Below are 26,526 nucleotides of genomic sequence, written 5' to 3'. Positions count from 1 at the left end.
GGAAACACTGCAAAAACCTTAATTTTTTTATTTTAGTTTAATGTGTTTTTCAAAGTCGATTGCTAATATTTTATTAAGGATTTTTACATCTGTGTTCATCATCCTTGATCTGTTTTATCTTCTTTGATAGCAGGGTGATACTGGCTTCATAGAATGAGAATTTCTTGCCATTAGGTGATGCACAAATCTAATGTATATTTGACATAGAAAAATTGTAAAGTGCTTCCAAGGATAAATAACAAGTTTAAAATAATCCGTACACCCAGACCAGAAAAATCTGCCACATTTCCTTCTAGTCTCTTATCCTCCTCCTCCTCCACCTCCTCCTCCAGCCTGAATGCTGCTCGTCTCTCTTTCTTTCCCTCTCTTTCCCTCAGATGATGAACACAGGCTTCAGTGGCCCCAGCACTGCCCTCTCCAAATGCCATTTCCCAGGTCAGCTGGCCCTCTGGCCTCCTGAGGGGACAACTTCTCACTTTCTTCTCCTTTCTCACACCCCAGTATTACTTCCCCACTCCTCACTCCTAGAAGACAAAAGCCTTTCTCTTTTCACTTGGAAAAAATAGTAGGACTCAGGTAAGAACTGCATCACAATCCCATCACAGTCCCCACACCTGACCCTGTTGTCTCCTCTATCTTCCCACCAGTGATGATGGATGGGCTGTTGCTGTCTGAGGCCACCTCTGCACTTGGGAACAGGACTGACCCCTCCCTCCCCTGCATCACCACCTTCCACTCTGCGCTCACTCACTCCTCACTAATCATACTGCAGTATCTCCCACTAAAACAAACCTCACTAACCTCAGTATATAAAACAAAATCCATCCTTAAAAATTGACCACCTGATCCTATATGTCCCTCCATTACTGCCCCATTTCTCTGATACACCTTACAGACTGAATCTGAGTCCTTTCTCTCATGTCCTTTTACTCATTGAATTCTTGTTTTTCTAGTGGAATCACAGCAGCATTTGAAAGGACGGTTACTCCCACAAGACATGGTAAAAAGAAAAATGACCCTAATCTTCCATTCAGTCCCGTTTCCTGATTTCCAGGGGTAGACTGCTTTACTTCTTTTGTCTGATGCTTTTACTGTGACCTCTGTGCCCCTAAGTAGAACACTAATAGGGCACCTTATTCATTTTTAGTGGACAGCTTCCATTCACACGCCCCTGTCCTCTCAACAGTCATTTTTTAATTTCGATAAATGTAGTTTACATTATACTGACTTTGCAAATGTTCTTCACAACTAGACTTGCAACTTTCATTACTGTTTCCTTGAACTAATTTTTAACTTCCCTACGGTTAATAAAATGTTGTTCCTTCATTTGTTTAGTTTCCACTGTACTCATTTTGGAACTTTCCCCAATTCTCCCCCAGGGTCTCTGTTATGGTTTGAATGTGTGCCTCAAAGTTCACGTAATACAAACTTGATCTTCAATGTGGTGGTGTGAGGAATGGGGCCTAACGGGAGGTGGGTGAGTCTTGAGGGTCCTGCTCTCATAAATTGATCAGTACTGTTATCTTGGGAATGGGTTGGACCTTCCTGGCTCTCTTGCCCTTACACCTTCTACTACTTGAGGAAACAGTAGGAGGGCCCTAGCCAGATGCCAGTTCCATGATCTTGGACTTCCCAACCTTAATAAAGGTGAGAAAATACATATATGTTCTTCATAATTTACTCAACATGTGGTGTTAGAGCAGCCAAACAGACAAGCCAGTCTCCACAGTATATTCAAGCGTAGCCAGGTCCCACCAACTTGGTCTTTGTAAAGACCCCTTGTCCTAGAGCTCCCAGTCCTGCCAGACCTGGACTGGGTGCCCTCACACCTGGAGTGAGGCTGACTCCCTCCTCTCCTTCACCTCCTGGGGCAACGCTTGGCCTCCTGTTTTGTGCTGGCTCCCCTCTTACCTACATTCCATGTGTCCCCTTTTCTTGGTTTTCTCCATTTTTGTTTCTCACTTCATTTAGCCATATCCTATAGGAACACAGAACAGAAAATATTGAAAAGCTAAACATCTGAAATGTCTTTAGGACACCCTAGCTCTGAGTCCAACTTTAACTTTGTACAGAATTCTGTGTTGAAAATATTTTCTCTTGGAATGCAGGTGATATTGCTTCAACATTTTCTAGCTTCCAGAGCTGTTCTTCCTGTCTCTTGAAAGTTTAGGGTCTCTTCTATCTACTTTCTGAAATTTCATTCCATTGTATCTTGGCATAGATGTTTTCATTTGTTTTGGAGCAATGCAAATGTAATTTTGGGGAGTGACTGTAAATGCTGAGAATACTTCTTGAGATTTTAAAATCATTCCTTACTCTCAATTATTTTGAAATTCATTTTGTTCAGTTGTTGGAGACCCTGTATTGATAGCCTTGTGCTCTTACAGTTCTTCGGTCTTCCTTACCATTACTTTTCCACTTACACTACTTCTTTTCTGGTTCTATTTTAATTGCCCAAATCATCTATAGGATTGTTCATTTCTGTGACCAGTTCTTAATTTCTAAGAACTTCTTTTTGTTTTCTTTCTGCGTATAATTGTGCATAATTCCACTACGTGTTCACGAATGCCATGACTTTCAACGTGTTTCAGCAGTTAATGAGAGTAGTGGCAGTGAATCAAGCCAAGAAGTGGGGACCAGTTGGGTCTCTCCACAGTTTACTCAGAAGTGCAGCTCTCCAGGCGAGATCTGTGGAACCCTTGGAGGTGTTCCAACTGCTGCACCAGATCTGTATGACCAAAAATATTTTTATGATATTATTAAAACATTATTACCCTAAATTAAAGCTTTCAAAGTGGAAACTATGTTACCAAACAGCAATAGTAATCATTATATCCTTGAGCACCTTTTAACTGCTGAAAGGAAAACATTCAAGTTCACTTAAACATGTTCTGGGTTGCAGTGTTAAAAGTCATTAACTTTATTAAATGGCCGTTTCATAATCCACATTATAAAAACACTTATTTGATAGAATGGGAAGACACATAAGCACTGCCGTTACACTGGAAGGTAGGGTGTCTGTGTCAACAAAAGCCATGTGGTGAGTTGTACCAGTCCCATTTTTTGGAATACCATTCCTGCTTCAAAGAATGAAGGACAGAGAAACGATTCTTTAGATTTCGATATTTGGACAGCATTCTAAAAAACGAACTGAGTCTGTCCCTTTGAGATAATCCACAGACAGCAATATTTTCAATGATAAAATGTATGCTCTTGAGAGAGTATTAGATTCTGGGAGAACCTACATCCACCACTATCAACCTGACAGACTCCCAAGTACCTACCACACTTCCTGGTGAAATCTGTGAAAATGTGAACATACGACCTGCTGATTAAATATGTTAACAATAGAAGGTCTATATAACTTGGGCAAACAGTGCATGGCTTTAAAAAATATCATGCATTAGCACAAGATTCATTCAATATGCAAGACACATCCACAGATTTAATACAACAGAATATGAACTATTCAATGATAATATTTCAGAGTCCACATGGCAAAGAACCTTTCTAAGAAGCTAACACTCGGTCAACTTAGTGTAGTATCAAAGATGAATAGCCACAGCTGTTGAAAGTGCTATAAAAACATTCTTATTAGATCTTTCCCTGAGGTTGCATTTTTTTGTTCTAACCAAAGTCACAGGTTAAATGCAGAAGATATGAATAGCTTGCATTCTCCAATGACAAATGAAAAGGACTTTCAAAATTGTAAAAAGTAAAATGATCCAATCTACCAATTAAATCTTTTGATTTTGGAAAAGAGTTATTTCTCTTTGAAACTACTGTTTCTGTCAACATGTAATTAGTTATTAATACTCAGAAGGAATAAAATATCTTTAAAATGGAATTAATTTTTAATATAGCAAATATTGATAGACATAATCCACATAAACATGATTACCTCTGGAGTGCACCCTACTTTCTTAGAGACTATAAAGATCCTGAAGCAAACTAGATGCCCTTCAACAGACAAATGGATTTTAAAAATGTGGTATATGTGTAGGATGGAATATTACTCAGCCTTGAAAAAGAATGAAACTACAGGATGGAATATTACTCAGCCTTAAAAAATGAAGTTGTGGCACTTGCGGGTAAATGGATGGAGCTGGAGGATAACATGCTAAGCTAAATAAGCCAATCCCAAAAAACCGAAAGTCAAATGTTTTCTCTGATATGCGATGCTAATTCACAATGGGGGAGGGGCTAGGGAAGAATAGAGTTACTGTAGATTAGGCTGAGGTGATGAGGAAGGGGAGGAGGTATAGGGGGAGCAAGGAGATAGAATGAATCACACATTATTACCTTATTACCTAGGTACCTATACGACTGGTGGGATTCTATATCATGGATACCCAGAAGAATGAGAAATTATACTGCATTATATATGGCGTATGAGTGTGCATTCTACTGTCATGTTAACGAATTACAACAAATAAAAGTTTAATTACAAAAAAAAAGATCCTTCAACAAAAACGTTTCAAACTGCTGATTCGCACCCTGAGGCAGGAATCAAGGGACAGTGGTACAAAGAAGGATCAGTACACAGGAGGGTTCAGGGCAAAGTCCCAGCCTGGGCGTGGCTCTCAGGGTCCGGCGCGGTGTCCCGGGTGTGGACGCAGAGCGCTGGGGATTCCCGATCTCGCTGCAGTTTCACTTCTCCTTCTCCCAACCTGGCGCAGGTCCTTCTGCCTGGACACTCCTGACGCCGCCCCGGGTCTCACTCCCATTGCGTGTCCTGCTCCCAGAGCAGCCAATCAGCGTCGCCGCGGCTCGGGTTTAAAGTCCCCGCCCCGCGGCCGGGACGCAGAATCTCCGGAGCTGCGGGATGGGGGTGATGGCGCCCCGAACGCTGCTCCTGCTGCTGTCGGGGGCCCTGGCGCTGACCCAGACCTGGGCGGGTGAGTGCGGGGTGGGAGGGAAGCGCCTCTGCGCGGGAGGAGCGCGGGGACCGTCCCCTGAGCCTCAGGACCCGGGAAGCCGCGTCCCGCCGCCCCCGGGACAGACCCTCCCAGCGAGGCGCGGCCGGTCCTGAGCCTCCGCTCCCCCCGAGTCCTGCCGCCCGCGTCCCGCCGCCCCTCAGCGTGCTGAGCCCCCTCCTCTCCTCCTGCGTCCTCACCCCGGGACCTGGTCGGGGTCGGAGGAGGGTCGCGGTCTCAGCGGCTCCCGCCCCCAGGCTCCCACTCCATGTGGTATTTCGACACCTCCGTGTCGCGGCCGGGCCGCGGGGAGCCCCGCCACATCGAAGTGGGCTTCGTGGACGACACGCAGTTCGTGCGCTTCGACAGCGACGCCGCGACGCCCAGGATGGAGCCGCGGGCGCCCTGGATCGAGCAGCAGGGGCCCGAGTATTGGGAACGGGAGACGCAGAATGCCAAGGGCAGCGCGCAGACTCACCGAGTGAGCTTCAACAACCTGCGCGGCTACTACAACCAGAGCGAGGGCGGTGAGTGACCCGGCCTGTCGGAGGTCGCGACCCCCGTGTCCCTCAGGGACGGTCGTCAGGGACCCCGGCCGAGCTTCACCCGAGGCTGAGGGGCCCGCGGGGACCCTCGACCCAGAAACGCCCGCGGGGACGGTGACCGGTTTCGTTTTCAGTTTAGGAACAAACCCGGGGCGGGCGGGGCGGGGACGCGGCTGACCGCGGGCGGGGACAGGCTCTCACACCTTCCAGAGGATGTATGGCTGCGACGTGGGGCCGGACGGACGCCTCCTCCGCGGGTACATGCAGTACGCCTACGATGGCGCGGATTACATCGCCCTGAACGAGGACCTGCGCTCCTGGACCGCGGCGGACGTGGCGGCTCAGATCACCCAGCGCAAGTGGGAGGCGGCGGGTGTCGCGGAGGAAGACAGGGCCTACCTGGAGGGCACCTGTGTGGAGTGGCTCGCCAGATACCTGGAGAACGGGAAGGAGACGCTGCAGCGCGCGGGTACGAGCCGCTGCGACACCCTCTGACCTCCTGTAGATCTTTCTGTCAGCTTCCCACAGTGAGGGGAGGAGAGTGGCACCCACGCTGGACACCGCCCTGCTCCTCTCCAGAGGGAGGCGGGGGGGCCTGGATTCCCAGGTGTGTCCTAGAGGAACTGAAGGCCGCTTTCTCTCAGGACAAGTGAGGGATGCATTCTCTCTCCCTGGCTGGTGGGAAAGAGTAATAACTGACCACAGTTCCCTGGCGGCAGTCTTGGCATCAAGGACAGACTGTCGGGTCCACTCCAGCCTAGTGTCTCTGGAGGTCTGACTCCAGCTTTTCCACGTGTCTCAGCCTCTACCCAAAGGGAATCTGAAGTCCCTCTCAGGGACCTGAAACCTCTTCCACTAGCTTGTCTCAACCTGATTCTAGTATTTTCCAGTAAATAGATGATGCCGGAAGCCTCGGTACCAGCTTGTGTCTAGGTTTTGTGCTTCCTCCCGAACCCCGATCACGTTGTCCATTCTCAGAATGGTCATGTGACGGCTACTTCAGTGGCTCATGAGAGGTAATGCCAAAATGTCTGAATTTCTGTGTTCTTTCTCTCAGACCCCCCAAAGACACAGGTGACTCACCACACTAGCCCTGAAGGACACGTCACTCTGAGGTGCTGGGCCCTGGGCTTCTACCCTAAGGAGATCACCCTGATATGGCAACGAGATGGGGAGGACCTGACCCAGGACATGGAACTTGTGGAGACCAGGCCTGCAGGGGATGGAAACTTCCAGAAATGGGCAGCTGTGGAGGTGCCTGCTGGAGACGAGCAGAGATACACGTGCCATGTGCATCATGAGGGGCTGCCTGAGCCCCTGGCCCTGAGATGGGGTAAGGAGGGGTGAGGGCACAGAGCCTGTGGTCAGGAGAGCAGGAGGCTTTCTGGAGACCCTCAGCAAGGTATGGACTGAGAGCTGGGGGTCAGGGCTCCTCACCTCACTCCCCTTCCCTTCCCAGAGCCACCCCCTCAGCCCACCATCCCCATTGTGGGCATTGTTGCTGGAATGGTTCTCCTTGTTGTCACTGGAGCTGTGGTCGCTTTTGTCTTGTGGAAGAAGAAGAAAAACACAGGTAGGAAAAGTGCAGGGTCTGAATTTTTGTCCCACTGGTGGTTTCAGGTACCTGGTAGAAGTGAGCCCTGCCTAGTTAATGGGAAGTGACATCTACACTGTAAATCACATAGACATTAAAGGACAAATAAAACCTCTTGATTTTGTGGTTATGGGGACCTATTTCCCAGCATTTAGAGGCCAGAGGGGAATTTCCCTGCTGAAGACAAATGACCAGGAGAACAATTTCTCCATTCCTTCCCATCTACTTTCTTCTTCTTCTTCTTCTTTTTTTTAAATTTATTTTTATTGTAAACAAATGGGATACATGTTGTATCAGTTTGTATATAGAGTAACAGCATACCATTTGCATATTCATACGTTTACATAGAGTAATGATGTTTGATTAATTCTGTTATTTATATCTTCCCCCCACCCTTTCCACCTCTATTTTCCCTCTATACAGTCCTTCCTTCCTTCGTTCTTGCCCCCCTCCCTAACCCTAACTCTAACCCTAACACTAACCCTTCCCTCCCCCCATTATGTGTCGTCATACACTTATTAGCGATATCATTCGTCCTTTGGCTTTTTGAGATTGGCTTATCTCACTTAGCATGACATTCTCCAATTTCATCCATTTGCCTGCAAATGCCATAATTTTATCATTCTTTATGGCTGAGTAATATTCCATTGTATATATATACCACAGTTTCTTTATCCACTCATCAATTGAAGGACATCTAGGTTGGTTCCAGAGTCTGGCTATTGTGAATTGAGCAGCTATGAACATTGATGTGGCTGTATCTCTGTAGTATGCTGATTTTAAGTCCTTTGGGTATAGACCAAGGAGTGGGATAGCTGGGTCAAATGGTGGGTCCATTCCAAGTTTTCTAAGGAATCTCTACACTGCTTTCCTAGTGGCAGCACTAATTTGCAGCCCCACCAGCAATGTATGAATGTACCTTTCTCCCCACATCCTCGCCAACACCTGTTGTTGCTTGTATTCTTGATAATCACCATTCTAATTGGGGTGAGATGGAATCTTAGTGTAGTTTTGATTAGCATTTCTCTTATTACTAAAGTTGGTGAACATTTTTTCATATGTTTGTTGATTGCGTGTAGATCTTCTTCTGTGAAGTGTCTGTTCATATCCTTAGCCCATTTGTTGATTGGGTTATTTGTACTCTTGGTGTAGTTTTTTGAGTTCTTTATATATTCTGGAAATTAGTGCTCTATCTGAAATATGAGTGGCAAAGATATTCTCCCACTCTGTAGGCTCTCTCTTCACATTGCTGATAGTTTCCTTTGCTGAGAGAAAGCTTTTTAGTTTGAATCTATCCCAGTTGTTGATCCTTGCTTTTATTTCTTGTGCTATGGGAGTCCTGTTAAGGAAGTCTGATCCTAAGCCAACAAGGTGAAGATTTGGACCTACTTTTTCTTCTATAAGATGCAGGGTCTCTGGTCTGATTTCAAGGTCCTTGATCTATTGTGAGGTGAGTTTTGTGCAGGGTGAGAGATAGGGGTTTAGTTTCATTCTGTTGCATATGATTTTCCAGTTTTCCAGCACCATTTGTTGAAAAGGCTATCTTTTCTCCATTGCATATTTTTGGCCCCTTTGTCTAGTATGAGAAAATTGTATTTTTTTTATATTTTTTTTTATTTTATTGTAAACAAATGGGATACATGTTGTTTCTCTGTTTGTACATGGCGTAAAGGCATACCATTTGTGTAATCATAAATTTACATAGAGCAATGTTGTTTGATTCATTCTGTTATTTTTTTCCTTCCCCCAACCCCTCCCACCCCTCTTTTCCCTCTATACAGTGCTTCCTTCCTCCATACTTGCCCCCCTCCCTAACCCTAACACTAACCCTTCCCTCCCCGCCATTATGTGTCATCATCCACTTATTAGCGATATCATTCGTCCTTTGGCTTTCTGAGATTGGCTTATCTCACTTAGCATGATATTCTCCAATTTCATCCATTTGCCTGCAAATGCCATAATTTTGTCATTCTTTATGGCTGAGTAATATTCCATTGTGTATATATACCACAGTTTCTTTATCCACTCATCAATTGAAGGGCATCTAGGTTGGTTCCAGAGTCTGGCTATTGTGAATTGAGCAGCTATGAACATTGATGTGGCTGTATCTCTGTAGTATGCTGATTTAAAGTCCTTTGGGTATAGGCCAAGGAGTGGGATAGCTGGGTCAAATGGTGGGTCCATTCCAAGTTTTCTAAGGAATCTCCACACTGCTTTCCAGAGTGGCTGCACTAATTTGCAGCCCCACCAGCAATGTATGAGTGTACCTTTCTCCCCACATCCTCGCCAACACCTGTTGTTGCTCCTACTCTTGATAATCGCCATTCTAATTGGGGTGAGATGGAATCTTAGGGTAGTTTTGATTTGCCTTTCTCTTATTACTAGAGATGTTGAACATTTTTCCATATGTTTGTTGATTGCTTGTAGATCTTCTTCGGTGAAGTGTCTATTCATTTTCTTAGCCCATTTGTCGACTGGATTATTTGAATTCTTGGAGTAGAGTTTTTTGAGTTCTTTATAGATTCTGGAGATTAGTGCTCTATCTGAAGTATGATTGGCAAAGATATTCTCCCACTCTGTAGGCTCTTTCTTCACATTGCTGATAGTTTCCTTTGCTGAGAGAAAGCTTTTTAGTTTGAATCTATCCCAGTTATTGATTCTTGCTTTTATTTCTTGTGCTATGGGAGTCCTGTTAAGGAAGTCTGATCCTAAGCCAACAAGGTGAAGATCTGGACCTACTTTTTCTTCTATAATCTGCAGGGGCTCTGGTCTGATTCCGAGGTCCTTAATCCATTTTGAGTTTAGTTTCGTGCATGGTGAGAGATATGGGTTTAGTTTCATTCTGTTGCATATGGATTTCCAATTCTCCCAGCACCATTTGTTGAAGAGGCTATCTTTTCTCCATTGCATATTTTTGGCCCCTTTGTCTAGTATGAGAAAATTGTATTTATTTGGGTTTGTGTCCATGTCCTCTATTCTGTACCATTGATCTACTTGTCTATTTTGGTGCCAATACCATGCCATTTTTGTTACTATTGCTTTGTAGTATAGTTGACGTTCTGGTATTGCGATACCCCCGTTTTATTCTTCCTCCTAAGGATTGCTTTAGCTATTCTGGATTTCTTATTCTTCCAGATGAATTTCATAATTGCTTGCTCTATTTCTGTAAGATACGTCATTGGGATTTTAATTGGAATTGCATTGAATCTGTATAGCACTTTTGGTAGTATGGCCATTTTGACAATATTAATTCTGCCTATTTAAGAACATGGGAGATCTTTCCATTTTCTAAGGTCTTCCTTAATTTATTTCTTCAATGTTTTGTAGTTTTCATTGTAGAGATCTTTTACCTCTTTGGTTGGATTGATGCCCAAGTATTTTTTTTTTTTTTTTGAGGCTATTGTAAATGGAGTTGTTTTCCTCATTTCCCTTTGAGCTGTTTCGTCACTTGCATATAAAAATGCTTTAGATTTATGCGTGTTGATTGTATAGCCTGCTATTTTGCTGAATTCATTGATGAGGTCTAGAAGTTTTCTGGAGGAGGTTTTTGGATCCCTCGAATATAGAATCATGTCATCCGCCAATAGTGACAGCTTAAGTTCCTCTTTTCCTATTTGTATCCCTTTAATTTCTTTAGTCTGCCTAATTGCTCTGGCTAGAGGACAATGTTGAATAGAAGTGGTGAAAGAGGACATCCCTGTCTTGTTCCCGTTTTTAAAGGGAATGGTTTCAGTTTTTCTCCATTAAGAATGATGTTGGCCATGGGCTTAGCATAAATAGCCTTTCCAATGTTCAGGTATGTTCCTACTATCCCTATTTTTTCTAGTGTTTTGAGCATGAAGGGGTGTTGTATTTTGTCAAACGCTTTTTCTGCGTCAATTGAAATAACCATATGATTCTTATCCTTAAGTCTGTTGACATGATGGATTACGTTTATTGATTTACGCATGTTGAACCATCCTTGCATTCCAGGAATGAACCCCACTTGATAGTGGTGCACAATTTTCTTAATATGTTTTTGGATACGGTTTGCCAATATTTTGTTAAGGATATTTGCATCTATATTCATCAAGGATATTGGTCTATAATTTTCTTTCCTTCATGTGTCTTTTCCTGGTTTGGGTATGAGGGTGATATTAGCTTCATAGAATGAATTCGGTAGGGTACCCTCCTTTTCTATTTCCTGGAATACTTTGAGAAGTATTGGAATGAGTTATTCTTTGAAGGTCTTGTAGAACTCGGCTGAGAATCCGTCTGGTCCTAGGCTTTTCTTGGATGGTAGATTTTTAATGGTTTCTTCTATTTCATTGCTTGATATTGATCTGTTTAAATCGTGTATGTCCTCCTGGTTCAGTTTGGGAGGAGCGTATGTCTCTAGAAATTTGTCAATGTCTTCGGTAGTTTCTATTTTGTTGGAATACAGATTTTCAAAGTAGCTTCTCATTATGTTCTGTATCTCAGTGGTGTCTATTGTGATATTTCCTTTTGCATCATGTATTTTAGTAATTTGAGTGTTCTCTCTCCTCTTTGTTAGTGTGGCTAAGGGTTTGTCTATTTTGTTTGCTTTTTCAAATAACCAATTTTTTGTTTTGTCAATTTTTTGAATAGTTTCTTTTGTTTCAATTTCATTGATTTCAGCTCTGATTTTAATTATTTCCTGTCTTCTACTACTTTTGCTGTTATTCTGTTCTTCTTTTTCTAGGGCTTTGAGCTGTAATGTTAGATCATTTAGTTGTTGACTTTTCATTCTTCTCTGGAATGCGCTCCATGCAATGAATTTTCCTCTTAGTATCGCTTTCATAGTGTCCCATAGATTTTGATATGTTGTATCATCGTTCTCATTGACCTCTAAGAATTTTTTAATCTCCTCCCTGATGTTTTTTGTTATCCATGTTTCATTCAATAGCATATTATTTAGTCTCCAGGTGTTTGAGTAATTTCCCTTTTTTATTTTGTCATTGATTTCTACTCTCAGTCCATTATGATCTGATAGAACACAAGGCAGTATCTCTATTTTTTTTTTTCCATTTCCTAAGGGCTGCTTTGTGGCATAACACATGGTCTATTTTCGAGAAGGTTCCATGTGTTGCTGAGAAGAAAGTGTATCCGCTCGTTGATGGATGGAATATTCTATATATGTCTATTAAGTCTAGGTTGTTGATTGTGTTATTGAGTTCTATGGTTTCTTTGGTTGAATTTTGTTTGGAAGATCTATCTAGTGGTGACAGCGGTGCATTAAAGTCGCCCAGAATTATTGTGTTGTGGTCTATGTGATTCTTGAAATTGAGAAGGATTTGTTTGATGTACAGGGATGCACCATTGTTTGGGGCATAAATATTTACTATCGTTATGTCTTCCTGATTTATGGTTCCCTTAAGCAGTATGAAATGTCCTTCTTTATCCCTTCTGACTAACTTTGGCTTGAAGTCCACTTTATCTGATATAAGGGTGAAAACCCCCGCTTTTTTACTGAGTCCATGTGCATGGTAGGTTTTTTCCCATCCTTTCACCTTTAGTCTGTGGATGTCTTTTTCTATAAGATGAGTGTCTTGCACCAGCATATTGTTGGGTCTTTCTTTTTAATCCATTCTGCCAGTCTATGTCTTTTGATTGATGAGGATAGGCCATTAACGTTCAGTGTTATTATTGAGGAATGATTTGTATTCCCAGTCATTTGGCTTATTTTTGGTTTTTAACTTGGCTTGGTTTCTCCGTTGAGTAGTTTTTCTCTAAGGTAGTTCCTCCCTTTGCTGACCTCCATTGTTGTTTTTCATTTCCTCCTCATGGAATATTTTGTTGAGAACATTCTGTAGTGCAGGCTTTCTATTTGTAAATTCTTTTAACTTTTGTTTATCATGGAAGGATTTTATTTCATCATCAAATCTGAAGGTTAATTTTGCTGGGTATAGGATTCTTGGTTGGCAACCATGTTCTTTCAGAGCTTGAAATATGTTGTTGCAGGCCCTTCTAGCTTTTAGAGTCTAGGTTGAGAAGTCGGCTGCTATCCACTTTGGTCTCCCCCTATATGTAATCTGAATGCTTTACTCTTGTGGACTTCAAAATCCTATCTTTATTTTGAATTTTCATTATAGGCATTTTCATTATAATGTGCCTTGGTGTGGATCTGTTGTGATTCTGTACATTTGGTGTTCTGTAAGCCTCTTGTATTTTTTTTTCCATTTCATTCTTCAGGTTTGGGAAATTTTCTGATATTATCATTGAATAGGTTGTTCATTCCTCTGGTTTGTTTCTCTGTGCCTTCCTCAATCCCAGTAATTCTTAAATTTGGTCTTTTCATGATGTCCCATAGTTCTTGGAGATTCTGTTCATGATTTCTTACCATCTTCTCTGTTTGGGTGACTTTATTTTCAAGATTAAATATTTTGTCTTCATTGTCTGAGGTTCTGTCTTCCAAGTGGTCTAGTCTTTTGGTGATGGTTTCCATTGAATTTTTTATTTGGTTTATTGTGTCCTTCATTTTAAGGATTTCCGTTTTTTGAGAATCTCTATCTCTTTGTTGAAATGATCTTTTGCTTCCTGCAGGTGCTCTTTCAGCTTATTGGTATCATCATTCATTGCCTGCATTTGCTCTCTTATCTCATCCTTTGCTTCACGAATCATCTTAATCACGTATAATCTGAAGTCCTTTCTGACATTTCTTCTAACATACTGTCATTGGATTCTATTACTATAGAATCTAGATTTGTTTGGATCATTTTCTTCCCTTGTTTTTTCATGTTGTTCATGTATCTTCCCCTCTAGCAGTGCAGATCTGGGGTATTGCAGATTTCCCCCTATAGGCTTATAGTGGCTCTATGGGTTTCCAAAACCCTTTCTTTAAGGGGAGATCAATATTAGCAGTGCCCAAATCAGACACTATGCAATCGTAGACCAAATAGTCCCTATGGGGACAATAACAAAATTGTCTTCATAAACAAAATGAGTTCAAATGAGTTCTTTGGTAAAACAAACAGGTTTGCATTAAGGTCTGCAGTTTCTAATGGAGGACAAAAGGATGCAGAGCGATGTAGAATATGGCTGTTAATGGGATAAGGAAAGAATATACAGAAGTTCTAGAAAATAAAAAGGGTGAGAGTGTAATCAAAAGAAGTAGGATGTTAGCATGCAAAAAAGGGAGAAAGAGATTCTGAGGGAACAGGTAAAGAAAAGGAAAAGAGAGCCATAAAAGTAAAGAAATAAAAACTTAAATTTTTTAAAAAGGAGAAAAAAGAAAATCTACAGTATAACAGTCATATAGTAATGAAACCTCCCAGTGTTCAGTAGCCTTATGCATGAGAGGTACCTGACAATGAGCTTCAAGCCTCCAGCAGGCAACGCAGGATGGGATTTGCCCCACCCAAAGATCGGAGCTAAGGCTTCCAGGATTATCCAAGATGGCCACTCTGGCTTCGAAATGTGTTGGCAAACGGGGAACTGCAGCTCAGGGGTGGACATGGTCAATTGGAGGTCCTGGAGATGGGATGCAGGTGGTCCGGCAGGGGTCCTGGAGGTCCGGTGTGTTTGGTGTGGTTGTGGAATCCGGGAGGCCAGGTGCAATCAGTCAGTCTGGGGTACTGGTGTTAGGGCGCAGTCAGTTGGTCTGGGGATTCTGGCGGCAGGGAGCAGTCAGTAGATGTGTGGGCCCCAGAGGCAGGGAGTGATCGGTCGGGCTGAGGAATCCTGGAGACGGGGCTCAGTCAGTCCGGCCAGAGGTCCTACAGGACCTGGCTGATGTCTCAAAATGGCAGCAGCCACGTGTAATCAAACTGGAGGTACTGTAACAGTGAACTTCCAAGCAGCAGCAGTCAGTTGATGCTCCACTGGCGGTTGATGATCAGTTTGCTGACTGTTGTCGGACGATCGGGAGGTGAACCTGGAGCGTTGGGTGATGGATAGGAGTAAGGCAGGCGATGGACAGGTGAGAGGCAGGCAAATGGTGGATGATAGATGCCTGACAGTGAGCAATGTGCTCTCAAAAAAGGCATCAGTATGCTGGCAGACTGCAGGTCATCACAGCAGACAAATGGGTAGACATCAGGGGATCCATAAGCAGCAAAAACTGCCTCACTGAGAAACAGATATCCTCTGCTTGAAACCGGTGTTATGACAAGGAACGCAGCCTCCCTCTAGTCCACCATCTTGAATCTCATACTTTCTTCTTGTCTCCTGACCCGTCCCTACATCTGCAGCACAGTTGTGGATACTTTCCCAGTGTCCAGCACTAGGAGGTAGCTCTAAGACCCATTTCCAACCTGTTCCCTCACAGGATGCTTTCTTCCCACAGGAGTAAAAAAAGGGACCTATGCACCAGCTGCCTGTAAGTATGAAGAACAGTGATCCCTGAAGCCCAGGGGATAGTGTGGTGGGGAGCCATGGGGAGCTGACCCATCCCATGATTCTCCATTGCCCACATCTCCTGTGGACTCTGACCAGGTTCTGTTTGTTCTGCTCAGGTAATGACAGTGCCCAGGGCTCTGATGTGTCTCTGACTGCTTAAAAAGGTGAGACCCTGGAGGGTCTGAAGAGGGAGAGGGGCTGGGGTAGGGGGAGACTCCTGGGTTACAGGGACTCTCAGGGATTTTTGACATTTTGAGTGTTCAATGGGTTGTTCATGGTGTCTCCATTACAATGAGTGATCTGAATTTGTTCATAACACTTTCGTTTACAGTTGAGACAGCAGCCTTCTGTGGGGCTGAGCACCACAGAAATGATTCAGTTCTCTTCCTGCTCCCCACTGTGACTTCAAGAGATCCCGACTTCTCTGTGCAGCTGGTATCTAACTGTGTCTATGTGCCTGCGTTCCTGTCACCATCAAGTGAGGAAAGGGAGAGAGGAGCACATCCCTGACCACCAAGACCCCTCCTCACACTGTCTGCTCTCTTCCTGAATCAGCTTTCCTCTGTAGCAGATGTGAGGCTGGATGTCTTCAGTCCTGATTTAGCTTTATGTTGCCCTGGGCTGTAGCTTCTTTCTTCCCTATTGAAAAACAGAATCTGGATATTGATTTGTATTTCAAATTTGTGCCATAAAGTGTGGTTGATGATTAATTAAATGAAAAGAAGACTCCTAAAATTTCTGAGAGAAAATAAAACCTGAAACCTTCCAGAATCCACGTGTTTGCTGTGCTGCGTCTGCTGCGGGTGGGGACTGGAGAAGGATGAAAAGAGCTGAGGGTGGACAAGGTGGCACCCAGTCTGTGCTCAGCGCATCCTGGGCCTTGATGTGGTCACTCCTCTGCTACAATCTCTTCCCTGCTCCTTAGTCCTTGCCCTTCAGTTGAACATCATCCCACCAGGACCTGTGATGACGGTGACTCGAGCATCACCAGGGCTGGTCCTGTCTCCAGCACCACGGGCAGGGACAGCGTCATGCCAGTGGGTTAGCATAGCTGAGACCTGAGTCTGACCTTCTGCTCCATCTCTTTTTTGCTTCTCCATTTCTATAGAGAATTATCCCTTTTCTGGTTATTAAGTACGAGTTCTGGTCTCATTCTCCTCTGGGTGTCTCTCATCTGTGACAGCAGCAGGAGTCCTTTTTCCTGTCATTGTCCCACAAAACCGAGGGCAGTTTCCTGGATTGTATTTTATATTATTCCTGCAATATTTTTAAGTGAACCAGATTATGGGAATAGCAGAGAGGAAGGATCTCATGATTTCTCATCTTAGATTAAATCCTCTTGGTGTTCCATATTCTCTATTCCACAACTTCACTGTCCTTAACAACAATAATCCTAGAACTTGCTCCATTACAAATTCTTGGATAGAGAAAACAGAGTCTAAGAGAGGTTTCTGTTTAGTTGGAAAATGTGACCTATCAGTCAAGGACCATCTTTTCTGAAGATTGAAATGTGCTTGGGTGCTGGGGAGCATAGAGGGGTGCTCCCTGGTGTGCAGGGAGGGAGGACAGCACTGGTGAGAAAAGCCCAGATGGCTCTGACCTCAGTGTGAGAAGCCCTTGGGCTGCAGCTGCAACAGCAGCAGGTTGGTCTGAGGCTCCTTTAAAAAAGTGAGTGTTTCTAGAAGAGGGAGGAGCTGACACTGACATGCTTTCCACTCTCATTTCTTGAGAACTAAATAAGTGACACACAGTTTGCACCTAGGATACATCAGGGAACTGAAAACAAACCAAGAGTGCCACCCTTGTGGAGCCTGTGTTCTGTAGGAAAGAGAGAAGACACACTGTAAGCTCAGTAAATAAGGACAGTGCTCACATCAGGTGGTAAGTATTGGAGGGCAGGTGTCAGAGTGGGTGTGTGGGGACAGGGAAGATAGCGGTTTACTAGGGTGGTCGGCATAGCAAGGTGATCTTTAAGGATGGATTTGAAGGTCATGAAGGAATTTGTCAGGATGTTTGGAGGAAGATCTTTTTAAAATTATTTATTTATTAATTTTGATTCATTGTACACAAATTGGGTACAACTGTTGTTTCTCTGGTTGTACATGAAGTAGAGTCGCACCATTTGTGTGATCATACATGTACATAGGGTAATCATGTTTGTCTCATTCTGTTATTTTTCCTTCCCACCACCATCTCCCCACTCCTCCTTTTCCTCTAAACAATCCATCCTTCTTCCATTCTTGCCTCCCTCCCATCCCTCATTGTGTATCATTATCCGCTTATCGGTCAGATCATTTGATCTTTGGTTTTTTGGGATTGGCTTATCTCACTTAGCATGATATTCTCCAGCTGTATCCATTTACCTGCAAATGTCATGATTTTATTATTCTTTATGGCTGAGTAATATTCCATTGTGTATATATACCACAGTCTTTTTATCCATTCATCAGTTAAAGGGCATCTAGGTTGGTTCCACAATCTAGCTATTGTGCATTGAGCAGCTATGAACATTGATGTGGCTAAATCTCTAGTACACTGATTTTAAGTCCTTTGGGTATAGGTCAAGGAGTGGGATAGCTGGGTCAAATGGTGGTTGCATGAGGAAGATATTTCTACTTAGGAAGAAGCTGCCCTGCAATGCACCAGGGCAGGATCCTGTGTGTGTGTTCTGGGGAGAGGGAGGATCTGGGATGTCCTGAGCAGAGTCAGAGAGGAGCTCAGAGGCATGGTCAATCACAAGTTCTGGAGGTTGGCAGAGGAATCTTGCATGGAACGAGGCAGTTTTGAGCAAAGCAAACATGGTGCATCATTTGAAAGCATCACGCTAACTGCTGAGCTAAGAACAGAATTGAGATGAGAAGACTAGCAAGGCAGCAGGGAAACTGCAGGGAACTAGTCTTTCCTTTGGTGGAGAGGTTGGTCGCTTCACCTGGAGTATGAGAAAGAGGAAGAAATAGAGGACCAAAAATTTGTGACACTGTAATCAGAAAGACAAGTGATGCACCAAAGAAGAAGGGAAGATTGTCAGGGGCAGGTGTGAGGACAGGACTTTGCAGGCACTCAGTGGAGATGCTAAGCTGAGTTGTTCAAACTGCTATACCAACAGATGATGATCAAACTTGATGCAAAGACACAAGGGCTTGACACAAAGATGCATCTTTTGCCTGACTGGTGTCATTCTGGGACAAGGGGTCTTACAGCTGTCTTCGCTCACTCTCTGCATGTGTCTTGTGGGTTGATAACAAACATTTCACAATTCAGTGCTAGGGCACTTAGTACACATTTGAGTAGCATTGCTCTAGAGAGAACGGTGTTCCAACCTCCACCTGGCGTCAGATTAACAGCAGGAAGAAATCAGTTCATGGTGATTCCATTTTTACTGACATGAGTTTAAGGTTGCCTCTTCCCTTAAAATCATCTAGAAGGAAGACATAAAATGAAAGAAGCATTCAAATATAGAGAAGTAAAAAAACAATACTTTAGTTCAAAGTATAAAAGTGGGCAGAAATTCATGGAGAAAAATTTATCTTATTCCAAGGCATTTCCCCAAACTGGAAAAATATTAGTTTCGATTTTTTAAGACTCAAGGTACATTACGGTGTTAGATTCTTGTCAGAATAACCAAATGCCTGAGATAATTCACTTATAAAGAGGAAAGGTTTATGATGGCTCATGGCTTTGGAGGGTGAAGTCCATGAAGTCCTGACACTTCACACCTGTAGAGAGGCAGCATATTGTGTTGGGAGTCCAGGGCAGACCAAAACCACTCACCTCCTCACCAGGAGCAACGGAGAATAAGAAGGGAGTGGTGTCCAGCAATGTCCTTCAAGGGCACAGCCCCCAATGTCCTAAGAACCTCTTACTAGGCCCCATATTTCAAGGATTTCACCATTTCCCTGTAGCACTATCTGGTGACCAAGCCTCTAGCACAGGGCTTTGGGAACACTCAGCACTCAATCACAACAAGCACACAGGTGATGATCCTCAGAGATGCTCTAATAGGAAGTGTAATAGGAGACACTCTGGCTTTCCGATTATCTGGAAAACAAAAATTTATATCCTTTGATTCAGAAGTGGAAATATTTTTCTTTTCCCATGCCCAATTATTCTTAGAAAAGTTCCTATTAAGTGAGGAATTAAAAAAAAGAGAGAGAAGAACAAGAAACTCAGCTGGTTTTGAGAAACTTCTAATCATCATCCTGTACTCCTACAAGTTTGTTGCCTGAATTGCCTTTACCATTTGGGGCCAAAACTTTGATCCTTTATTTTGTTTTATAAATGTCTTGGGTTGGTATTAACTCAAAATTTGAAGGAGGGAACAACAATTTCTATAGGAATCCACAGTTATTCAATGTGTCAAATAATGTACACAATTTATTTCAGAAGGAAGTGAGAAGCTAGGAGCACAAATGTGTAAGTACAAGTGGAAAACAACCACAGGGTTGAAAATCAGTAGAAACAACAGATAATAGAAAGAGGCTTGTAAGTGAAAGAGAAAGAAAATGTTACATATCATCACCAGTGTTATGTTCAAAGGAAAACATAAGAACCTTCAAAATGCCTGTAGAAGTAGGCAACTAACCATGACCAAACTGTTTTTCAAAGACACCAAATTTATTTATTAGTAAAATCATAATAGATATTTTAAAACGTCACTTCATTGACTGCTGTTCTGAGCCATAATGGAGTAGGATATATTAGAAAGTCATAAAAACATATGAAAAGATAAAAAGACATTCAGACATTGGGCAAGTATGACAGTCGATTCTAAGCACCGCATATAAATAAATTAATAAAGTAACGGTCCATTGACATCTTAAAATTTAAAAAAAAGAGAGAGAGATTGCAGTCTCTAAGAGAAAAGTAATGAAAGAGGTGAGGCCTGTAGTTGTTCATCTTCCTTCCTGGATGCAGTTCCCAGAACACAGTGCAGGGAGGAGGAACCCTACACAGCCCCGAAGCCTCAGGGAGTTGAGGGCACAGAGATATGTATTTGGACAGGTCACAACAGCAGAGTATGCAAGATGAAGGCAGATAGAGAAGGCTGCAGAAAATAACAGCACTGCAGGTCTAGAGGGAACCTCTCATGCCCTCAGTTCATCAGCACACACATGTAAGAACACCACGCAAGGACAGGAAAAGATAGTCCAAAAGCACCAGAGGGAACAATGGTACCTAGGGATACACAGAGTGAGAGAAAGTGTGTTCCCACTGGAAACAGAAAACTTGGAATCTAATAGTTTGCTGGACATTGGAGACAGGCAAAAGATAGACAAAAATAATCAGTAGTGGTAGCACAAGCTTGTAATTCTAGCTACTCAGGAGACTGAGGCAGGAGGATTGCAAGTTCAAGTGCGGCCTGGGAAACTTAGCAAGACTCTGTCTCAAAATAAAATAAGAAGGTCTAGGTGTATAGTGCTTACCTAGCATGCACACGGCCCTGAGTTTAATTCCTAATATAAAAATAGATAAATACATCAGAGAGGATACATAAAAATCACAATAATATTTGCAAAGATGATAGTGTCTGAGATATGAAGTGAGATTAATGGTAGACCCTGCACTAGAGAATAAAAACCAGTGAGCTTGAAAACAAAGAAAGGAAATCTTTTCAAAATTATACAAAGCAACACTTAAAACATATTGTTGGATTTATGACATATTCTGATATGTTCTTATAGATAGCAACACACAAAACACACACAAACCAAGAAATACAACTATGAAGAATTTCCATATCTTGCTGAAATTAAGTTCATATAAATCTGAAGTAGTTTCTTAGAAAATTCTAGAGCAGACACTAATAAAAATGTAGTGAAAAATTTTTAGGGCATTAACTAAAGGAATTTCCATTACAGTAGAAAACCAGGGCCACCACTCCACATGAGCGTGCAGACCTGAGGACATGCCTGCCTCCACTAGGACTCGAAGTGGGGCACCCCATCGTGGTTTAAGTAGGCCAGGCTGTTGCTGCCTGGAGCCTGGGAGTTAGGGCTGCCCAGATGAGCTGCCCTGGTGTCTGGTTTCACAGGATCTCAGCTGGAGAGACATTTGCTTCAAGATGAATTGTACCATGTGTCTGTCTGATCCATCTAATTTAAATAACATGTAGAGGAGACTATGGACAAAAAAATATTAGAAATGATTCTGGATTGGGAGGGTATTGGATAGATGAATGTTCTGCATGCAACAAGGGTCTGGGGGAGGACAGAGTGCTTGTACAACCTCACCCCCACCCCCAGGAAAATTCTTTTCTTGAAGTTCTAGTTGCAATGTAACTATGTTTGGAATTAGAGTTTTTAAGAGGTAATTGGGGGTTTTTCAAGATGGCGGCCTAGAGGGTGGCTGCATTACGTGTTGCTCCAGAACTCAGGATTCAAGAGAGGAGATATTGAGATGCTTGGGACCAACTCAAAGTAGCCGGGTGACTCTCACCCCCTGGGGGAGCATCCCGGATGGGATGGGGGTCCCGGAACGCAGGAAACTTTGTGAAGTAGAACTGCTGGCGAGACGCCCCTCCCCCCGCTGGAGCGCCATAGAGGAGGCCGCTCGGCACAGCGCTGGGACTCGGAGCAGCCACTGGGGCTCCGGCGGCTGCCCGGGGGAGGAGTGGCGGGGAGAACTGTGTGGACTCAGGACACCGGGGCCTGCCCTGAGGAGGAGGAGGAGCGTGGCCACTTAGATTCGGAGAGACTGCACCAGAGCTGCAGGCGGTTGCCAGAGGAGAAGCCGCGCGGCGAGCTGTTTGGAATCAGAACGACGCTTCTGAACCCCGGGGCCTGCCCTGAGGACAAGGAGGAAGAGGAGCGGCCGCTTGGATTCGGGTGACTACACGGGAATTACAGGCGGTTGCCAGAGAAGGGGCTGCGTGGCGAGCTGTTTGGACTCTGACCACTTCTGAACCCCGGGGCCTGCCCGGAGGAGTAGGAGAAGGAGGAGAAGGAGCACGGCGGGTCCTTTGGACTCGCAGTGACTGCATTAGGGCTCCAGGTGGCTGCTCAGAGGAGAAGGCGAGCGGTGAGTTGTTTGGTCTTAAAGTGACAGCTCCTGAACACAGGGGGGCTGCCTGGAGGAGAAGCGTGGTGGGACGCTTGGTCTTGAGGGGCCACACCAGAGCTCCGGGTGGTGCCCAGAGGACCCGTGCAGCGGGTCACGTGGATTCAGAGCCACTCAGAGGGACTGCTCCTGAACACCCGGGGGGTTATCTGGAGAAGGAGGAGGAACGGGGAGGGTCACTTCGACTCGGAGTGATTGATTGTCCCGGGCTACGGGTGGTTGGTGGGAGGAGGAGGCACGAAGTGAGTTTCTTGGACTCCTAGTGACCGCACCGGCATACTGGGCGGCTGTCTGGAGGAAGAGGCCTGTGGCGGGTCTCTGGGACTCAGAGCGATTGTTCGGGGCCACAGGTGGCTGCTCAGAGGAGGGGCCACGCAGCCAGGCGATTAGGTGCAGAACAGGGTCCCAGGATCTAGGAGGCTTCTGGGTGGAAGAGCCGCACAGAGACAGGCTTAGGGCAGAGCAAAGGTTCCAGGCCTATGGGCAAATTCTCTGAGGAGGGGCAGCCTAAGGAGATTCATCTGCGAAGGGTGAGGCTCCCAGGCCCAGGAGGTAGGGCCGGGCCCCTGGAAACTTTGCAGAGGAAGGCAGCCCAGCCCAGGCAGTAGCTGTAAATTGAGGGGAACCTCTAGGAGGAAACTGACCAGCGAGACCTCCCCACTGGGTGAGTCTTCCCTGCCTGGTGAGGTTTCCCCACAAGGACGGTAAAACCAGAGACACAGGCCCAAACAGGCCTTGCCTCAGCCCACAGCCTAGGTCCCCTTTAGATGACCATTGGTCAACAAGTGGAGGCACCTCTGCCCACTAGCAGGGAATATACCCCACCTGAAGGCCACCACTCCTAGAGAGGCAGCTTCCTTGTGGAGCACCGCATTATCAACCTCCTCCAAGACTTCAGCCTACTGAAGGCTAAGAGGGGATATATACAGAAATCTTCAGGGTCATTGTAAATCAACAGAGGAAATCTGCAATATCTCAGCGGTCCACTGATATCTGAACAACATGAGAAAACAAGGAAAGAAAATGCTGCAAACAAATCTAGATGTTACATCAATAAAACCCAATGACAGCATGGCAGAAGAAATGACAGAAAAGGAGTTCAGAATGTACATAATTAAAATGATCAGAGAAGCAAACGAGGAGATGAAAGAGCAAATGCAAGCATTGAATGATGAGATGAAAGAGCAAATGCAAGCATTGATTGATCGCACCAATCGACAGTTAAAAGAGCAAATACAGGAAGCAAAAGATCATTTCAATAAAGAGTTAGAGATATTGAAAAAAAACCAAACAGAAATCCTTGACATGAAGGAAACAATAAACCAAATTAAGAACTCCATAGAAAGCATATCCAATAGGATAGAACACCTGGAAGACAGAACCTCAGACATTGAAGACAAAATATTTAACCTTGAAAACAAAGCTGAACAAACAGAGAAGATGGTAAGAAATCATGAACAGAATCTACAAGAACTATGGGATATCATGAAAAGGCCGAATTTAAGAATTATTGGGATTGAGGAAGGCCTAGAGAAACAAGCCAAAGGAATGAACAATTTATTCAATGAAATAATATCAGAAAATTTCCCAAATCTGAAGAATGAAATGGAAAATCAAGTTCAAGAGGCTTACAGGACTCCAAATACAGAAAATTACAACAGACCCACACCAAGGCACATTATAATGAAAATACCTAACATACAAAATAAAGACAGAATTTTAAAGGCTGTGAGAGAAAAGAACCAAATTACATTCAGGGGGAAACCAATACGCATATCAGCAGATTTTTCAATCCAGACCCTAAAAGCTAGAAGGGCCTGGAACAACATTTTTCAAGCCCTGAAAGAAAATGGATGCCAACCAAGAATCTTATACCCAGCAAAACTTACCTTCAAATTTGACGATGAAATAAAATCCTTCCATGATAAACAAAAGCTAAAAGAATTTACAAAAAGAAAGCCAGCATTACAGAACATTCTCAACAAAATATTCTATGAGGAAGAGATGAAAAACAAAGAAGCAAATCAGCAAAGGGAGGAATTATCCTAAAGGAATTGTCAAATAAAGGAGGAAACAAGTTGTGTCAAACAAATAAATAAACAAAATTTTAAAAATGAACCAAATGACCGGGAAACCAAATCATTTCTCTATAATAACCCTGAATGTTAATGGCCTGAATTCATCAATCAAAAGACATAGACTGGCAGACTGGATTAAAAAGAAAGATCCAACAATATGTTGCCTGCAAGAGACTCACCTCATAGAAAAAGATACCCATAGATTAAAGGTGAAAGGATGGGGAAAAACATACCATGCACATGGACTCAGCAAAAAAGCTGGAGTATCCATCCTCATTTCAGATAATGTGGACTTCAAGCCAAAGTTAGTCAGAAGGGATAAAGAAGGTCATTTCATACTGCTTAAGGGAAGCATAAATCAGCAAGATATAACAATCATAAACATCTATGCCCCAAACAGTGGCTCATCTATGTATGTCAAACAAATCCTTCTCAATTTCAGAAACCAAATAGACCACAACACAATAATACTAGGTGATTTTAACACGCCGCTCTCACCACTGGACAGATCTTCCAGACAAAAATTGAACAAAGAAACCATAGATCTCAATAACACAATCAATAATTTAGACTTAATGGACATTTATAGAATATACCATCCAACCAAGAGTGAATACACTTTCTTCTCAGCAGCACATGGATCCTTCTCTAAAATAGACCATATATTATGCCACAAAGCTAATGTTAGCAAATACAAGAAGATAGAGACACTAGCATGTATTCTATCAGATCATAATGGATTGAAGTTAGAAATAAATGAAAGAGTAAAACACAGAAACTATTCCAACATCTGGAGATTAAACAATATGCTATTATATGATGAATGGATAACAGAAGATATTAGGAAGGAAATTAAAAAATTCTTAGAGGTAAATGAGAACAAAGAAACATCATATCAAAATCTCTGGGACACTATGAAAGCAGTACTTAGAGGGAAATTTATTTCATGGAGCGCATTTAATAAAAGAAGTAAAACTCAACAAATAAACGACCTAACACTACAGCTCAAAGCCCTAGAAAAAGAAGAACAGAACAGCACCAAAAGTAGTAGAAGACAGGAAATAGTTAAACTCAGAGCTGAAATCAATGAAATTGAAACAAAAGAAACAATACAAAAAATTGACAAAATAAATAGTTGGTTCTTCGAAAAAAATAAACAAAATTGATAAACCTTTAGCCACACTAACAAAGAGAAGACGAGAGAAAACCCAAATCACTAAAATTCGGAATGAACAAGGAAATATCACAACAGACAGGATGGAAATACAAAACATAATTAGAAGCTATTTTGAAAATCTATACTCCAACAAAATAGAAAATTTCGAAGACATCAACAGGTTTCTAGAGACATATGAATTGCCTAAACTGAATGAGGAGGACATAAACAATTTAAATAGACCAATTTCAAGTACTGAAATAGAAGAAGTCATCAAAAGCCTACCAACAAAGAAAAGTCCGGGACCAGATGGGTTCTCAGCCGAGTTCTACAAAACCTTTAAGGAAGAGCTCATTCCAATACTTCTCAAAGTATTCCATAAAATAGAAGAGGAGGGAACCCTCCCAAACTCATTCTATGAAGCCAATATCACACTGATACCTAAACCAGACAGAGACTCATCAAGGAAAGAAAATTTCAGACCAATATCCTTAATGAACATCGACGCAAAAATTCTCAACAAAATTTTAGCAAATCACATACAAAAACATATTAAAAAGATAGTGCACCATGATCAAGTGGGTTTCATCCCAGGGATGCAAGGTTGGTTCAACATCAGGAAATCAATAAACGTAATTCACCATATTAATAGACTTAAAGTCAAGAATCACATGATTATTTCAATAGATGCAGAAAAAAGCATTTGATAAAATACAGCACCCCTTCATGCTCAAAACACTAGAAAAAAATTGGGGTAGTGGGAACATTCCTTAATATTGTAAAGGCCATTTATGCTAAGCCCATGGCTAATATCATTCTAAATGGTGAAAAACTGAAAGCATTC

At 43.1% G+C, this 26,526-nt stretch overlaps 1 protein-coding gene across 3 annotated transcripts in view; it reads left to right on the top strand.

Moving 5' to 3' along the window:
* Positions 1-4,757: 4,757 nt before the first annotated feature.
* LOC306666655 (popy Class I histocompatibility antigen, A-1 alpha chain-like) overlaps positions 4,758-26,526 on the top strand; it is a 107,505-nt gene continuing 85,736 nt past the window's right edge. The window contains exons 1-8 of one of the 3 annotated variants that reach the window (XM_079148871.1): positions 4,758-4,898; positions 5,174-5,443; positions 5,655-5,930; positions 6,519-6,794; positions 6,921-7,034; positions 15,340-15,372; positions 15,509-15,556; positions 15,724-16,053. In XM_079148871.1, coding sequence (XP_079004997.1) covers positions 4,826-4,898; positions 5,174-5,443; positions 5,655-5,930; positions 6,519-6,794; positions 6,921-7,034; positions 15,340-15,372; positions 15,509-15,552 — 1,086 coding nt within the window. In that variant the 5' untranslated portion in view covers positions 4,758-4,825 and the 3' untranslated portion in view covers positions 15,553-15,556; positions 15,724-16,053. Of the gene's footprint in view, positions 4,899-5,173; positions 5,444-5,654; positions 5,931-6,518; positions 6,795-6,920; positions 7,035-15,339; positions 15,373-15,508; positions 15,557-15,723; positions 16,054-26,526 lie in introns of those variants that run through there. The other 2 variants (XM_079148873.1, XM_079148872.1) reach the window with 2 other exon arrangements.

The sequence above is a fragment of the Sciurus vulgaris genome, assembly GCF_902686455.1.
Source record: "Sciurus vulgaris genome assembly, chromosome: 7".
Classification (NCBI taxonomy): Eukaryota; Metazoa; Chordata; class Mammalia; order Rodentia; family Sciuridae; genus Sciurus; species Sciurus vulgaris.
This window is presented reverse-complemented; position numbering and strand designations above follow the sequence as displayed.